This window comes from Physella acuta, unplaced genomic scaffold, assembly GCF_028476545.2.
Source record: "Physella acuta isolate Inbredline_101_S28 unplaced genomic scaffold, ASM2847654v3 ptg000656l, whole genome shotgun sequence".
In the NCBI taxonomy this organism is placed as follows: Eukaryota; Metazoa; Mollusca; class Gastropoda; family Physidae; genus Physella; species Physella acuta.
This window is the reverse complement of record NW_026732175.1, coordinates 40,001-59,194: the sequence shown is the minus strand read 5'-3', so window position 1 is coordinate 59,194 and position 19,194 is coordinate 40,001. Positions and strand designations below refer to the sequence as shown.

Genomic DNA, 19,194 nt, shown 5'->3' with positions numbered 1-19,194 from the left:
TTAAAAAACATAAATCCTCCTCAAAATGTGAAATAATTATTAAAATTTAAGGAGTCACCTGCTTTTCACAACACAAGTCGCGGGCGATTTTACGTACCCAAAATGATAGATTACCTAAAATTCATACTGTGCTCAAATAATACTAACGATGTTTATCTACTAGCGTTGGATTATAATTATCGGGACACGGGTTTACCTACACTACAGCGTGAAAACCTTGAGTGTACGTTAATCACTCAGCGAAATAATGAGGTAGAACACACTTCGGTGACCACCCATGTGTCAAGGACGTAGAGGGGCGCTCTCGGGAGCCCCCCCCCCCCAGTTACACTACAGCAGAGGTGCCGCCCCTGGCTACTTAAAACTAACATAGGCGCCATCGTGCTCATAGGATAACCCAGAGTGCCAAATAGCATCCTGTCAACAATGATGCAGATTGCGTCATTCGCTAAAGTGACACACATGAACGCGCCTGATTCAATTAAGTGAGCAACTATAATCTTATCTGCAAATGGAAAGATAAAATTTAACATAGAGGACATTTAGGAACGGCTTCTAAACTGTTATTGATGAAAACTAATATTTAGAAAATGGTACATTCAGTGTAATAAATACATTACAATGTAGAATCTAAAGTACTTTTGTTTTACCTACCAGATTGCACTTTGTCAACCCATGCCAAATTATATAAATATTTTTTTCCAACATCAAAACAAACGAATAAAAAGGATTCTTCACGCACAATTAGAAATTGATTTTGTTCTTTGCGCGTTACGTCAATTAAAATTATAAGTTTGGAAGATGAAACATGTGTAGACTTTAGTAAAAAAAACAAAAAACTTTAAGAATATTACTATATGGCGAGTGTTTTACTATATGCGTATGTTCCACGCGTCCGCGACCACATGCAGAGTCGATTTCAACTTTATATACTAGACTAGCCGTCCCACCACGCGCTGCATTTGGCCTCTGTGAAAAAAACTATCTGTAAAGAACCACGAGGTGCGTGTTTATTTAGCAGCATATACCCGGCATTGTCCAGGTTTAGGAAATATATTTCTTTTGAATTAACACTAACCACAACTAACCAAAAAACAAACACAAAACATACGCAAACATAACGCAAACACAAACGAATACACTAACGCAAACACAAAAGTAAACACGAACAAAAACGCAAACACTAATGCAATTACAATATCAAGCAAACGCAAACATAACGCAAACACAAATGCAAACACAAATACAAACGCAAAATCAACCTTAAACACAAACAACAACGCAGAAGATAAACACAAACTTAAATGCAAATAAAAACGCATAGTGTTCACAGTACAGCCCGGGGCACGAAATCGCACCATGGCGGGCGCCGGCTGAGTCGCCTGATAAACACAGTAAACGACTATAATCCCCCATCTTCCCCATATTCTATCGAACTCACTAAACCGAACATAGGAGCCAAATAGCACACCGTGGGGGGCGCCGGAGGAAGCTCTGGATTCGATTGAGTGAACCACTATAGTAACCATTTTTATCCCCAGCCTATCGCACTCTTTAAAGCGAACGTATGCAAATCGCACCCTGTCGTGGCACTGGCGGATGCGCCTGATTCAATTTAGCAAAAGACTATAATACTCCATCTTATCCACAAACGGAAAGATAAAAGTTAACACAGAGGACATTCAGGAACGGCTACTAAACTGTTATTGATTATTTAAAATACCTCTGGTTTATCTACCACATTGCACTTCATCAATCCATGTTAATTATATAATTACTAACCCGTTACACGTGAATTATAATTATAGGCCTATATATTTTAATGTTACACTTCTTAGAGAAAAATATTTTATAAAATAGTTATTGGTCAAAACACAATGTGTATTACTACATGTCGACGATATTAGTGACAAAGCAAAGAAATAACTACATAGCTAAAAATCCGATACATTTAATTTAAAATAACATAGGCTATCAATACCTATTAGAAAAACCAAATTATATACATTATTAGTCAACCCAACACCAAATTAAATGCACACACTGAGTAAGAGACTTAAAGTGATTCTATTAAAACCCCGGCTGATCAATGGTATTTAATTATTTTTTAAAAAAGTAATTTGTATTACTTTAGGCCGAGGAAATGGTAGGCCTTATACATTTCACAGTGTACGTCTTGATAAGTAGATCTACAGATCTAAATCAAATTTGAATGAAATAGTTCAATTCTTCTTATTCTAAAATTGGAAGATTTTTTTAAAAATTTACTTATTTATTTATTTTAATTTTTTTTAATTATTACTTTTTTTTTGCATATGACGTGAAGAGAACAGAACATATCTAACATAGAGGCCTAATGTTCATTTTTTTTTTTTTTTTTTTAAAGTTTAATAGATTTCCTTCCACACAGTTCACTCCGTTCGAGCCAGGAGCTAGCAGTGTGGATGGGTTGCAAGTTGATACATTAAATACATGAAATAATAGTATTGCATACAGTTTTCAATAAAAGGAATACACTTTTTATTTGTTAACTTTTCTCTTGTAGTTTTTCTTACGCTTTTTTGCGTTTGAGCAATCTTCAGTGGATATTGGTTGATATTCGTTGGTAGTTGTAATTGAGTCTTTCTTAAGTCTTAGAGTTTTGTTACTTGAGTTTGGGATGTCGATTTAAAGTTGGATCGTTTTGGAGTGATCGAGATTTAATTCGTTGCTGGTTGGTAGATCTAGATGGAGATTACGTAGTAGTTGATTGTAAGTCGCAAGTTGGTTGAAGACGTCAAGTAGAAGCTTTGGCAGATTAGTTTATTTGGATAATATTGAATGATGTAGTTGTGTGTTTATGTTCTGTCGTCTGCATATATGGAAGAAATTGATTTGTCTGGGTTGAGGATGTAGAATATTTGATTGTGGCAGGGATCGTTTTCGGGGTGCTGGTCCTTGATGTGTTTTTCTATGTCGTATTTAGTGTACTTGTGTACTTTCCATGGTTTAATGTGACATCTGACGTAATTGTCTGTTGCGTTCTTTACACAACAATAAACGCTTTTCCGATTGCATAATTAAAATTGTGTTTCAACATTTGAATATGCCTTGATTTGTATTTTTCTTCTTTAAATAAAATTTACTTTATATATTTCAAACATCCAACATATTATTTTTAACAAAATTCCGTATCTTTAAATTCTCCATATATCGCTGAACATATTGATCACATAGCCTTAAAAATGTTGCGGACAGAGAGAGATGGGGGGAGAGAAAAAAGCGCGCACTTGGGCTTATATATATTAGGATCTTTTTTCCAACATCAAAATAAATTGATAAACAGAATTTTTTCTTCCGATTGGGTCCAGTGGAAGTAATTTTTGGGGGTGATCTATCAAGAAATATAACTGGTGCTAAGGGACAAGGAAAGTAATTTTCAGACACTATTAGAATTTTTGTGAATGGTGAAACATTTTCATTCCATATGACGTTAATAAAAACGGTAAGTTTGAAAAATTAAAATTTGATCTACAAAAATATATCAATATTGATTTTTATAACATTAATTTAGATAATAAACAATTTAGAAATATTACAGTATCGCTATCAAATCGAGTATTTTACTCTATGTCTTCCCACGGTTCGCTGTCACATACATACCCACAGAGCAGGGGTCGGCAAACTTTTGAGACGGAAGAGCCAAAAGTTAAAATTTAAAAATTGTCCAGTTTTTAAAGAGCCACTAACATTTTTATTTCAAGATTATGATATTTGATTAGGTATATATATATATATATATATATATATATATATATATATATATATATATATATATATATATATATATATATATATATATATATATATATATATATATATATATATATATCCTAATCAAATATCAGAGTTTTGAAATAATAAAAATGTTAGTGGCTCTTTAAAAACTGGGATATTTGGTAAATAGTAACTTTTGGCTCTTCCGTCCCAAAAAGGTTGCCGACACTTGGGCTAGAGAGTACCATGCCTTGGCGGGTAAGAAGTATTAGTAGTACTACTTACCCGTCATCGCCACCCATTTTCGATTTTTAAAAATTTCTTTATTTGTATTTAACTTAGTAAAGCTTTATTAAATTTATACACATACACTCTCTGTATCATCAATATGTTTTTGCAAGAAATGGAGGTATAAAAAAACACCTCGGTAATACAGAGAAATTGTTTAGGGTTATTATGAAGCAAGGATCTAATAAGAGTTAACTTTTCAGTTCGCTGGAGAGGAAAAAAAATTAGCTACATAAAACTTAAATAATCGTTAGAATCTAGATTATTTCTAAAGATTTCTCATTTCTACAGATTCTAAATGAAAAATGAAGACAACAATTATAAAAACAAGATTAATTGTAATATTTCAATGGACACGTGTTCATGAATCATCGTCGATAGTTCTTGGTATGCCAGTCCTTCCAGTGGGTAGACCCTTTTTTCAAACATAGCTAGGTGTGGACAGATCTTGGTAGAATGACGATTGTTGGGATTATCAAATATTCTTTTCGTCGTAAATTAAAAATGATAAACAGAACAAAAACTATTTTGTGGGTGCAGATATAACAGGAACTTACCACGAGTCGATTGGTACTTCTAGTGACGCACATCGTATTTTTATGTTTGTTTAAATGGGGTAACGATAAGGTGATAAGGTGTTAAGATACGGACCGAACAAGCGGTACCGCGAGTTTCAAGGGTTACCTCGACAAATATGTTTATTCGTTGAACTGAACATTTTGTGATCAGAAAGGCTATACAATTATATTTCATGGCTGTATAAAAACCAACACATTAGTGCAATATTTATATCCTTTGGTATTTCTTTGCTAGTGGTACTATTTAGGCCCCTATGTGGGTAAGAAATACCGTTTTATTATTTTTTTTTGTCTTAATTATCCTGTCTTTCTGTTTGAAATTACACATTAAAGTCATATATATATATATATATATATATATATATATATATATATATATATATATATATATATATATATATACATATATATTACTTTGAGATTTTTCTACTGTTTATTGTTTTAGCATAAATTTTAGAAGCGAATGCTCTTTATAGTCAACTAGGCATGCTGCCCAGCTTCGCTTAGGCTTTCGAAACGTTGAGAATTTGAATGCTTAATTAATTCGCCCATATAAGGCGCCGGTCAGTCGAGGTCAGTTTTTACCCCATCATCGTAGACTTTTCGGCCAACCGGCCCCCGTGTTCTGTCGCCCCAAGGCAAGGTCCTGCCAAATTTGAAGCGCCTGCGGCGCCGGGAAGTGCCCTGTCGGGCACCCGACAACTTAGCTTTATAGATCATCTAGATCTAGAATCTCTAGATCTATACGATCTAGAATCTCTAGATCTAGATGATCTAGAATATCTAGATCTAGATCAATATCTAGATCTAGAATCTATAGATCTAGAATCCAAATAGATAAAATAATTTTTTTAAGTTTAGGCCAAGAAAATCGTATTGTATACATTTCATAGCGTACATAGCTCTAAATCATATTTGAATGAAATAGTTCATTTTTTAAAATTCTAAACTCGGAAGATGACGTCATCAGTTTCGTGCTCTTGTTTTAGTGTTTTAGTGTAAACAATAAGTGACGTCATTGTTATATGCGTTCTTGTCCCAAGTTTATACACTTTTCCGGTTGCATAAATAATACTGTTTTTCTATATTCGAATACGCCTTTATTTTTTATTTTTCTTCTTTAAATAAAATTGTGGTTATACATTTAAAACATCTAACATATTATTTTCAACAAAAGTCCGTAAAAAGTTCTTCATATATCGCTGCCGATTCAGACGTGATGTCCGGTGACAAATTTTTGCGGACAGAGAGAGAGAGAGAGAGAGAGAGAGAGAGAGAGAGAGAGAGAGAGAGAGAGAGATGTGCGAACGTGGCCCATTATAGATTTAGATAGAATTATTGATTAGCCTAATATTAGCAGCTAGGCGATAAACTGAGATCAAGCGCCACAAACAAGGATTTTCCATTTAGCAGACGATCTCATAGAAAATGGGGAACTTTTTATTTTACAACAAACACGTCCACAATAGTATAAAAAATAGCAGTTATATGGACCAAAGTTTAGCATGGCATATTTTCCTTTTGTGAAAAGTTAATGGTCGTCGGACTATTTTTAGAGAAAGTATTGTAATCGTGGGAAAAAAAATCGAGATTTTTGCAAATCTCGACGTTTTACATCAACCTGAGTCGGAAAACATAGTTTTGCAATCTTGTCCGTGTGTCTCTGTGTGTGTAAACACCATAACTCGACTACCGTTACAGCTACGTTGATGAAATTTAATATATAAGTATTATATCAAATTTGTAGTTCTGTATCAATTTTTCCGCGATTTTCGATAACCGGAAATGGAATTTATTCTACTTTCAATTTTTCAAAAGCCTATAGGCGTACGTTTGGTACTGTTTCAGATAGATAAACGAAATTTCACATTTAGGTAAAGAGGGCACCGCCACCCCCCCCCCCCCCCCGAAGTAAGTCTACCGTCCCCCGCAACGAAATGGAATTTAAATAAATATATACTTTTGACAGTGTCCGCCCCCCCCCCCGAAAATTGTTATCCGACCCCCCCCCCCCCCCCCCCCCCCGAAAATTTCAAGTGCACCCCGGAGAAGAAAGTCTGGAAGAAAGATTGTAGGTAAAAGATCTAATTCTCTGTCAAATTTTGAGTAATTTCCATTGATCGGAAGTAGTAATTTACGCTATTTCCGATTTCTCAAAAAACGCAGGTGAATTTATAAAGTACTAATAATATTAAACACATTTTTGGGCGTTCACTTAGTGCGCAATTCTTTTTTCTACGAGATTCTATTTCTACGGGATTCTATTCTATTTTAAAAAGTGTAAGAATTAAAAATGGTTTTAAAATATTGTCTATATTCCGAGTTGCCATCCCTCGCAGTGTTATAAAAAATTATTCGAGAAAGTTTAGGGGAGATCACTCCCGATTAATTTTTTTTGTATACTAGCGTGCCGGTCCGCGCGTTCTACTGTCTCAGAAGAAAGTATGACGTAATATTTTAAGAGGGTTTCATCATTGCGTTACTAATAATAAATTCTTAGACGTGTGACCTTGTTTTATAAAACTGAATTATTTAGATGTAAACAATCTTGGATCATATTTTGTTCTTTTGTTTTCCACAGAGTATTGTTTGGATGTACTTTTAACCTAAACGAAGCAATGTCATATAGCTAATACATAATAGCTGTATGATATATATATATATATATATATATATATATATATATATATATATATATATATATATATATATATATATATATATATAGTCCTTGCAAACAAGTGACCTAAATCACGTGATACCTACGTCCGGCCGCCACGGTGGTGTACACCGGACGTAAATAGATTCGTACGTTATTTGCCGCTGCTACGCTCACAGCGCTGCGATAAATATTGGCTAAAAATTGACGGCGTCTACGATCTGTTAACTGTCGATCTCTATCATCTTGGTTTAATATAACCCTTGGCAGTCGAAATGAAGGAATCCCTTTAGATCTGAAACTTCGAGTATCACAACCTTTCACAGCATAGATCACCATTTTGAATGTAGATCTGTACACCGCGATGGCGGATGTTTACATACACGAACGGATGTGACGTCATATGCAAGGACTCTATTGTTACGACCCCCAGAGTTTCTTCCAGGCATCTCTTCGGAGGGGGGGGGGGAGGGGTTGCTACACCCCCCTCGAACAAAATGGAACTACTTTAGAAAATATATACTTTTAACTGTGTCCGCCCCCCCCCCCCCCCTGAAAATTTTAGTCCACCCCTCCCCCCCCCCCCCCCCCCCCCACTGACGACCACCTTCTCTAATCTTTTCGAACTAGACAGGGAATCGTTAACAAGAAAATAATAGAAACACGAACATCAATGACAAAAAAGATTAAAATACAACTATCTACAAAAACTAAAGTCCTTAGACCGACACAACTATCTCTTCTTATGCTGAGGTCACAGAAACAATTGAATTCTACTTCACTTGCCCCATAGACCGTCAGATTTGAAAGGGAAACTTTACTTTATGCCAACACACTCCCCATTTTCTCAAACTCTGAAAGGATTTTCCACAATGTAATGAACTTGTAATCGTCGTCTGAGTAGTATCCTATTCAAACACATCGCTAACCAAAATGACGTAGGCAACATCTTTTTTTACTCCTACAATCTGGATCGTTACATAAAAATACAGAAAAGGTCCAAACCTCATCTGACGGAGAGCAAACTGCGAAAGCTGTATGTAATACAGCTTTGATTGGCATATTTAAATATAGGCATTACCGGTCTTCGTTTATTTCACCTTAAATCATCGATCTATGTGGATTGGTCCGGCTGCTATTTCCATGTAAATACAGTTTTCCACGATAAAAATCTGATGCAAGACGACACCGCTAACCCTGCTGAAATTCAGATTTGCTAGCCAATATTGAGCGTGGGACGGCAAATCATGTAAAGATCACTCCCCTACGAAGATCGATATCGCGTTCGCCAAGCGAGTCAATTCTTTGAAACATACGAGAAGTGGACGCTTCCCAGTGAACTACAAGTTTGTGCCGTTTGCTACTGAACGCGTTTCAGGTAATGCCAATTTAATAAAATAATACTGGTATAAATTATTTTATCCCAATACCGTAGTTTTAAAAATGTTTTAGCAGAACAATATATATATATAGGCCTATATATATATATATATATATATATATATATATATATATATATATATATATATATATATATATATATATATATATATATATATATATACACATACATATATATATATATATATACATACATATATATATATATATATATATATATATATATATATATATATATATATATATATATATATATATATATATATATATATATATATATGTATTTATATATATATACATACATACATACACATACACATATACATATACATATACATATACATATACATATACACATACACATATACATACACATACACATATATATATATATATATAGGAGGGCCCAGAATTTTTTTTGCGGGGTGGCCCTTTTTATCTAGTTCCGCCACTGATTATAAAAAGACTGTAGATAAACATCATTACTATTAAGCCTGCAGTGATTAAAGCTTATACACGTACGTTTACCAGTACGTGGCATATATATAAATTTTAGGCCGACACACAAACACACACACACACACACACATATATATATATATATATATATATATATATATATATATATATATATATATATATATAAAACTGCCATCCGGTGTTAGAGCCTTGTCGTGGCTTGGCAGCTTGTGTATCCTGACCACCCCCAGAGCTATACCAGCGGGAGTGTAAACTCCTGGTAGGTTCAACCAAGCTGGGAAGGTCTGCGCGGGTAGGGATCAGACCAAAGCTAACACCCTGGTCCTCCAGGTTGGGGGGTTGAAACATAAGGCTAGCAACCTTATCTCGTAAAAAAAAATATACCGCTACAGAAACTGCTAGTACACAAATCCAGCACCAACTTGGTCAAGGGGGATCCTCTCTAGAAGAGCCCATGATGCCTACTAGTGAAAGCCTAACGGAAGCTAGTTTGCTGACAAATCTCCTAACGCCCAAGACCAAAACCAGATTAGGGATCTGGAACATCAGAACCCTATATGAAAGCAGAAGATCAGCCCAGGTCACCAAAGAAATGAGGAGTATAAATTAAAAGTCCTAGGATTAAGTGAGACACGATGGAACGGCAGTGGCCAAACTAGGTTGATCTCGGGAGAGACTGTCATCTACTCAGGCCACGAGGACGAAGATCATGAACACACGCAAGGTGTAGCCATAATGATGTCTCCAGAAGCAACAAATGCTTTGATTGCATGGGAACCAGTCTCGCCACGACTCATAGCAGCTCGTTTCAATGCCAAGGGAAGGAAAACAACTTTAATTCAGTGCTATGCACCCACAAATGCTGTAACAGATGAAGAGAAAGAGGACTTTTACAGCGCCCTGCAAGCTCAAATTGACAAATCACCAAAAAGAGATATAAAGATAGTAATGGGAAACATGAATGCCAAAGTCGGAACAGAAAATAAAGAACGGGAGCTCACAATGGGGAAAAATGGAATAGGCATAATAAATGAAAACGGGGAACTCTTTGCTGATTTCTGCGCATTTAATGATCTAATTATAGGGGGGGGGGGCAATTTTCGCTCATAAAGATATACATAAGACCACCTGGACGTCACCCGATGACAAAACAAAGAACCAAATTGATCACATCACAGTTTCCAGAAAGTGGAGAAGAAGTTTAATGGATGTTAGGGCGAAACGAGGTGCAGATGCAGCCTCAGACCATCAACTCGTGGTTGCAATACTAAAATTAAAACTAAAATCCTACAGGGATCGAGCTGATAAACCGCACTTTAAATTCAATACAACATATCTTAGGTGTCCAAAAATAAAGGAAGACTTTAACTGCGCAGTAAAAAATAGGTATGAAGCACTCTCCAGCCTGGCAGAGGAAACAGTAGAGCAAAAATGGCTAGGAATACAAGAACTATGGAAGTCAACATGCACTGACATATTGGGGAGAAGAAAAAATGAACAAAAAGAATGGATCACAACAGAGACATGGGCTAAAATTGAAGATAGAAAGAGATAAAGCAGAAGATTAACAAATGTAAGGATGAAAAAGAGAAAATAAACCTCAGAACACATTATTGTGAAGTGAATCGCATGTTCAGGAAAAGTGCAAAAGAAGACAAAAGACAGTTCATACAGGAGATGATAGAGGAGGCAGAAACTGCGGCACGACAAGGAAAAAATGAAGAGGCTCTTTGAAGTAACCAGGACACTATCAGGCAAAAACATTAATCCCAACAAACCAGTAAAGGATAAAGTAGGAATAATCTTAACAAGTGACACAGAACAGAGAGACAGATGGGTACAGCACTTTGATGAGATTTTAAACCATCCTCTCTCATCAAACATCCCCGATATACCACCTGCAAATCACTTACTAGATGTGTGTACAGATCCACCCACAAAGTTAGAAACAATAAGAGCAACAAAGAACATGAAAAATGGCAAAGCAGCTACCCGGACGGCTTCACACCAGAGGCACTAAAAGCAGACCCAGCCATATCAGCAGACATACTACATCCTCTACTTAAGCAGATTTGGGAAGAAGAGATAATCCCATCTGACTGGAAACTGGGATACCTGATAAAACTGCCAAAGAAGGGAGACCTGACACAATGCAACAACTGGAGAGGGATAATGCTTCTTTCAGTTCCAAGTAAGGTTCTGACAAGAATCATCATAGAGAGACTTAGAGATGCCTTGGACAAAAAGCTGAGACAAGAACAGGCTGGTTTTCGTCAGGACAGGTCATGTACTGACCACATTGCCACGCTGCGCATCATTATCGAACAGTCCCTTGAGTGGCAATCCCCCTTATACATGACTTTTGTCGACTTCGAAAAGGAGTTTGACAATGTGAATAGAGATGCTATCTGGAAGTTAATGAGCCACTATGGAATACCCAAAAAAATTATATCTATTACACAGAAACTATATGAAGACATCACCAGTCAGGTAATACACAAGGGAAAGCTAACAAAACCATTCACGGTGACGACGGGAGTAAGACAGGGATGTATACTATCGCCAATTATATTCTTGATGGTAATCGACTAGATCATGCTGAGGGCCACAAAAAAACGACACAGGAATCCAGTGGAGTTTCACAAAAAGGTTGGAGGATCTTGATTTTGCCGATGACATCTGCCTACTATCTCATAAGCATCAACACACGCAAGCCAAACTAAATCGGCTGTCTGAAGAAGCCTCCGAAATTGGACTAAAAATCAATAAAAACAAAACAGAGGTCATCAGAATCAATAACAGCCAGGACCTGCCCATACAGCTAAATGGAGAAAATTTACGAGAAACAAACACATTCACGTATCTGGGAAGCGTGATCAATAAGGACGGGGGAGCAGACGAGGACATAAAATGCCGTATCAACAAGGCTGGATGTGCCTTCAACTCGCTGCGCCCGATGTGGAGGTCCACGGCCCTGTCACTCCGGAGCAAAATTGGGATTTTCAACACGAATGTTAAGGCAGTGCTACTCTATGGCTCGGAGACCTGGAGGGTTACGAAGACAAATACTGATAGGCTACAGGCGTTCGTAAACAAATGCTTACGACATATACTGAAAATAAGATGGCCGGACAAAATTTCAAACAAAGACCTGTGGCAAATTTTAAAACAACAGCCGATAGAGAAAGATATAAAGGCCCGTAAATGGGGATGGATCGGACACACGTTAAGAAAAGAAAAAGAAAACATCGCAAAACATGCATTGGACTGGAATCCCCAGGGGAAAAGGATGGTGGGCCGGCCAAGGAAAACATGGAAGAGAACGGTTGAGGAGAAGGCGAAAACAGCTGGTCTCTCATGGGCACAGATTAGAGGAGCAGCCCAAAACCGAGTCCGCTGGAGATATGTGGTTGCAGCCCTTTGCTCCCCAGGGGCCACAATGGAGTGATGATAATATATATATATATATATATATATATATATATATATATATATATATATATATATATATATATATATATATATATATATATATATATATATATATATATATATATATATATATGCCTATATGCTTTGTTTCTTGGGAGGGGGTGACAATACGAAGTGCCGCACCGGGTGACACCCGACCTAGCGACGCCACTGGCCTAACGGCTAACGAAGGGGCCCACTGATAATTTTTGCATAGGGGCCCAAAAATCCTAGCTACGCCATTGCAATGACAATACCGTTTCTGTAGACTAAGTCTCCCGGCAAAGCGGTCTCATTGAATATGACACCTGCCAGTGGGACCCCTTCATCAATATTCTTTAGAGTTAGCTTATCCAACACTCTTATGTAATACAACGTATGCATCTCTTGTTCGGCAGGCCTTATTTTTATATTAGTTTATCTATTATATAATATAGTATGTTTTAATTTAAGGGTCATCTATCTATGACATCCATAATTGAGTCGGTTATAGGCTATTTCAACTCAGTGTGTGGGGAGAAGGGTCCACGCTGTACCTTCCTAACTGCAGTATGCTTGTAGGTTATCAAAACAAAATGCGGTTATCATGTAAACATCATGTATATCATACATTTACACTTCTGTGCTCGCTTTTAAGCAGCATATCTTTTCCGTTGTAAATTAAACATCAAAACATTAGAATTTGTGGAATTTAGCTGTTAAGGGCTCGATTTGTTTGTGAATTAATATGTTGGTTCATCAAAAACAATTTCATTTGGGCATTAAAAAGATGATATAGTGGTATTGGAGGTAGGACACAATGGTTACTTTTATGCCAATAGTGGTCATATCATTCATTTTTCTGGAGCCAATATGTCGGGAGTCATTTTGTCAAAAGCCAATATGTCGAGAGCCCAATTGCCGGGAGCCAATATGTCGTGAGCCCATTTGCCGGGAGCCCATTTTTCTTGAGCCCTTATGTCGGGAGCCAATATGTCGGGAGCCGCTTGGTCGGGAGCCAATATGTCCTGAGCCTATTTTTCAGGGGTTAATATGTCGGGAGTCCATTTGTCGGGAGCCTAAATATCGAGAGCCCATTTGTCGGGAGCCTATATGTCGCAAGTCAATATGACGGGAGCCCATTTGACGGGAGCCACTATGTCGGGGCCCTTTTGACGGGGCTATTTTGACTGGGCCGATTTGTCCCGGGCCGTTTTGACAGGGCACCGATGGATAGATATACTTTACTAGATCTAGATCTAGGTAATCTATCGTTTTAGTACTTAGATCTAGATCTAGATCTAAATTTGGTAGAGAGTAGTTTCACATTTATAGGAGGTTTTGTGTTTTAAAAGTTGCAAAAATGTTTAATGTACCCATTTTTTAAAAACAATTTTATTAAAATAGAGCTTATCGGCTTATCTATGTTTTCATCAGATTTAAGATGCAACCATGCGCGTTTACTGTACTGTAGCAGTCATCTTCTTTGAGTTTTTTTTTTTGTGTTAAATTATTTTTAGAGATTCAGGGGAAACCACTGAAAGCCTCTTTTTTATATATAGACTAGATCTAGTAATCTATATATATATATATATATAATTTTCTTCTGGTCTTCTGGGAGACGCTAGAAAACAAGCTGTAAACGCGCTCCCTACCATCCCCACCCCTACATGGTCTTAGTGAGCCGTGGTTCACGCTACGTTTACCTTCGTGGAGTCGGGTTTAGTGACGGCTATTAGGGGTAGATAATTTAGTTTGAAACGATTTTAAACGTGGGGGGGGGGGGGAGGGGGAGGAAGGGGGGGAGGGGGGGTTATGGTCCTTAACGAGCTACTTATAGTGTTTTAAAGAAATATTTTCAGTGTCAGCGTTGGTACTGTCGAATTCACAAATTATGAATTACTGAAAAGTAGAAAAAAACAACAACTAAATAGCGGCGTATGTTATGCCGCGGGCCAGCTCGTATACTTTAATATAGATCTAGAGATCTATATTTTTTCTATATAGATCTGGTGCATTATAGCAAATCTTTATTTTAAACTTCAAACACTGCAGATTAAATTTAATTTCTGGCCTATAGATAGGCCCCATTTTAGGTACGTAAAATCGCCCGCGACTACTACTCTGACTAGTAATGTGAAAAACAGATGACTCCTTAAATTTCAGTAATTATTTCACATTTTGAGGAGGATTTATGTTTTGAAAAATACAAAAATGGGTAAAACCTTAGTTTAGCGTCGGAAATTATCGGGTAATGTTTGTTGAGTTTCGGTAACTAGAGTTACGGTAAACCATAGTTTATTTGACCATTGAAATATAAATAAATTGAAAGTCGATTGTAGTAAATTAATGTTATAATTTTTTAAGCTTAATCGACAAAAGGAAACAAGAATAAATATAATAGTAGATTTAAATTAGTAGATCTAAAAATAAAAAAAAACATATATTAATATAAATATAAATAATGAAGTCAAATTTAATGATTTAATGTTTTTGGCTTGCAGCGGATTTGCGACCATTAATTAATTAGATCTAGATCTAGCTAGCTGCTAGGCCAAGTAAAAAAATCTAGATTACGAAAATAGTAAAAATTATTACAAAGATGTAAAAATGATTACAAAGATGTAAAAATGATTACAAAAAGAGTAAAAGTGACTAGAAACAGGTTTCGTACACTATTTTGAAAATGAAACAAGACCTTTGTAACCACACCATTATTTGTGCTTATAGCTGAGAAACTTTTGCCTGCTATTGAAAACTACCGGTACCCCCCCCCCCCCCCCACACACACACGCACAACAATGGACGGTGGAGGGATCACTGTGAGGTCACAGTAGCCCAGTCTAATACGTCATATCATGAACTGTACCGTAACTTTTATTTCCCCTCCTCCCTCACCTAGCCAAACAGCACCATCTACGTACTTGGGGTCACGGTGAGTTCATACAAGTTTAGATATCAGTGACCTTAGTTACTATGGGGGGCGGGTTAGTCTAGCCCTAAACGTTTTCATGGTCAGTCAAGCAACAACAAAAAAAAAAAGACAGGTCTTACACTCTTCCTCCCTCCCCGAATGACGCAGTAACTGAGAAATCAGGTTTCATCTGCCATATCCAGCGAAAAACGTCATACCACAGTGTAGATCCGTCCAGACTTTTTAAATTTCAAGACTTTTTCCAGACTGCGTACGAACCCTGTTAAACAATGTTTAGTAGCAGAAATATTTAGCTGAAACACTTAAAAATAACTAGTTATACAAAATGAGTAATAAAGCAGTATTTAACACGCAATTAAAATAAATCTATCAAAATTTTAAACGTTCTGTACTAAAAATAAAAGATGACGCCAAATAAAGTATGGTTTACAGTACTTCAGGTGGATACCGGAACTGTGTGACGGACTTTGCCATTGTTTTACTGGGTTTTTTTTAACTGCTATACCATTCCGGAATAATAACCGACGCTAAACTAAGGTTTTACCCAAAAATGTTCCCTTGTTTCATTTATGTAGCCTACCTGTTTTTAAACAATTGAATTAAAACTTTTCAGTGATAAATGAAGACTAGCAATGTTTCCAACAGATGCAACCATACTCATTTAGGCCTACTATAGCAGCCATCTTGTTTAATTTTTTCTATAGTAAACTTATAACGCAATATTCAGGTGAAGCCTCTCTAACTTACACTTACTTACAGATAGCCGCTTTTTATATAGCAAATCCTGCTCGCAAACACTGCTGTTTACAGATAATTTCTTGCCTATAGGCCTATTGATATATTTAAATTTATAATTATTGAGCCATTGATTTAGGTTTATTATTCATTTATCTATAATATTTGACACAAATATATCACAATATACTTCTATTAAAGCCTTGGGGGTCATCCATAAATGACGTCACGCTTTTGTTGACGATTTTTTACCCCCCCCCCTCCCCTCCGCCACACGTCACAAAAAGCCAGACCCCCCCTAAAATGACGTCACACTTCAACCTACAACCCCCCTCAAAATTGCAGTTGAATTTTAAACAGATATTTTTCTAAAATCTTGTCTAAACTATTACAATTTATTAAAAAACTGTTATCTAAAACGCGAAATAACGTCTAAAATTCCTTTTCTAACATTGCTTTTTTACTTTCTCGTATATGCGAAGTATAGAGAAAGTATTGTAATCGTGCAAAAAAAAAAATCGAGATTTTTACAAATCTCGACGTTTTACACCTCACTGATACGGAAAAACATAATTTTGCAATCTTGTCCGTATGTCTGTGTGTCTGTCTGTGTGTGCGTGTGTCTGTCTGTCTGTCTGTCTGTCTGTCTGTCTGTCCGTGTGTAAACACGATTACTTGAGTACCGTTACAGCTAGGTTGATGAAATTTCATATATAAGTATTTTATCAAAATCGTAGATCCGTATCAATTTTTGAGCGATTTCCGATAACCGGAAGTAGTACTTTTTCTACTTTGAATTTTTCAAAAGCCTATAACTTGAGTACTATTTCAGATAGATAAATGAAATTTCACATGTAAGTATAAGATCTAATTCTCTACCTTCTGTTAAATTTTGAGTAATTTCCGTCGACCGGAAGTAGTAATTTACGCTACTTCCGATTTCCCAAAAAAACTAATGTAAATTTTTAAAGTACTAATAATATTGCGCACTATTATGCACTTTTTTAAAATTAGGCTTTCACTTGGTGTGCAATTTTTTTGTCTACTAGATTTTATTCTATTTTTAAAAATGTAAGTATTTAAAATGGATTAAAAATCATGTCTATAGCCCGAGTTCCCATCCCCTGTTGTTTTATATAGGAATATTCGAGAAAGTTTAGGGGAGATCACTCCCGGTTTATTTTATAATGCAAAAGTGTGACGTCGCAACATCTGAACCATGGGCGGAACTACAGTGCCGCCAGACCCCGCCGTTTAGGGGCCCACAGCCGACCATAATCAACTTTTTTTAGCGCAATTTCCATGCTGGAGAATTGCGTTTATTAACCCGACATTTCTGGATGGATGAATGTGTGTCCGCAGTTTTAAGTCGTATCTCCTCCTCAACGAAGCAATATCGAGGACTAGTTCCAAAAGCAATTATGTTAAGCAAGTTACGAGGATAAAAATTCCGGGTTTCTTTCATGGATTTCCCGGAAAAGCCAAAAAACCTCGAAAAAATGCAGTTTTTTGCCCATATCTCGGCAACCAGACCACTTAGCGACTTGAAACATGTACCAATCGATTCCTGCCATAATTAGAACAATATTGCCGAAGAAAGTTTTCAAAAATATCCTTTCGTTCGGTCACACACAAAAATTTGAATTAATTAAAATTTGGACCGAATTAGTAGGCATTTTTATCCAACCACACCACACGCGTCATCACGTTCAATCAGTAGCGTAGCGAGGGGGGGGGGGCGGGGGGGGACATATGTCCCCGGGCGCCGACCTTAGGGGGGGCGCCAAATTGAAAGTTTTGAGGGGGGGGGGTGCAAATGAAAAGTTCGAGGGGGGGGGGTGCAAATCGAAAGTTTGAGGGGGGGGGGGGGTGCAAATGAAAAGTTCGAGGGGGGGGGGGGGGGGGGTGCAAATCGAAAGTTTTGAGGGGGGGGGGTGCAAATGAAAAGTTCGAGGGTGGGTGCAAATCGAAAATTTGCTCTCGAGGGGGCGCCAAATTGGAAGTATGTCCCCGGGCGCCCGGGAAGGGTCGCTACGCCTCTGCGTTCAATCGCTGCGCCATCACGTTCAATGGCTGCGTCATCACGTTCAGTAGCTAGGCGCGCAATTGTTTTTAGTCATGTAACTCTATTGTAAATAAAACATGTATTTTAACCAATGGTTTTACTAACCCTGCTCTTGATTTACGCTACGACAGAGCTATTTTTAGATAACATAAGGAAATTGCGCTTAAATGTCACTAAACTTTTTAATTAACTTGTTTTTTAATTAACAAACTTAATTTTCTTTCATTTTTTACTTGATGGTTGTTTTGTTAAAAGAATACTGTAGCTGCGGTTGGATTATCTTTATTCTATAGGCACCATCCCATGCTCTTGTATAATTATTCTTTTTCCCTTTGTTTTTAAACCATTGTGAAAAATAGTCAAACGCTTAAACAACTTCCATGACTTATTTCCCCTTTTTAAAATAGTCTAATAGGGGTACTCATATGCTCCTTTTAATAGATTTGTACTAAACAAATAAAGCAATTACTTCTCTTAATTATTAAAAAAAAAAGTACTTACTAAAGAATGGCATAGTATAAAATGGAAAAGTATTTAAAATTAATAATATAAATACAAAAATACATAAAAATAAACATAACACGAGAAGCCATTACAAATACAAAGCTTTGATATTTTATATTCTTTTGACCGTCTCTAAGTTATGACATATTATGGCAGACATAAAATAAAACAGATTTTCAAAACAGACTAACGCACTCACACACATGAGATGTTTTGTAAAGACATTTTTTTTCAAAACCCGATCAGGACAGAAATGAGTATCCTATGTTCATATTCTTTGATTGTATATATATATATATATATATATATATATATATATATATATATATATATATATATATAT

At 36.5% G+C, this 19,194-nt stretch overlaps 1 protein-coding gene across 8 annotated transcripts in view; it reads left to right on the top strand.

Annotated features, from left to right (window-relative positions):
• The first annotated feature begins 4,768 nt into the window (after positions 1-4,768).
• LOC131948655 (aromatic-L-amino-acid decarboxylase) overlaps positions 4,769-19,194 on the top strand; it is a 33,746-nt gene continuing 19,320 nt past the window's right edge. For 3 of the 8 annotated variants that reach the window (XM_059310276.1, XM_059310278.1, XM_059310277.1), the window contains exon 1: positions 15,671-16,084. Coding sequence is in view for 1 of the 8 variants with exons in the window: in XM_059310274.1 (XP_059166257.1) it covers positions 16,193-16,274 (82 nt within the window). In the remaining 7 variants the exon portion in view is untranslated. The other 5 variants (XM_059310281.1, XM_059310280.1, XM_059310282.1 and 2 more) reach the window with 4 other exon arrangements.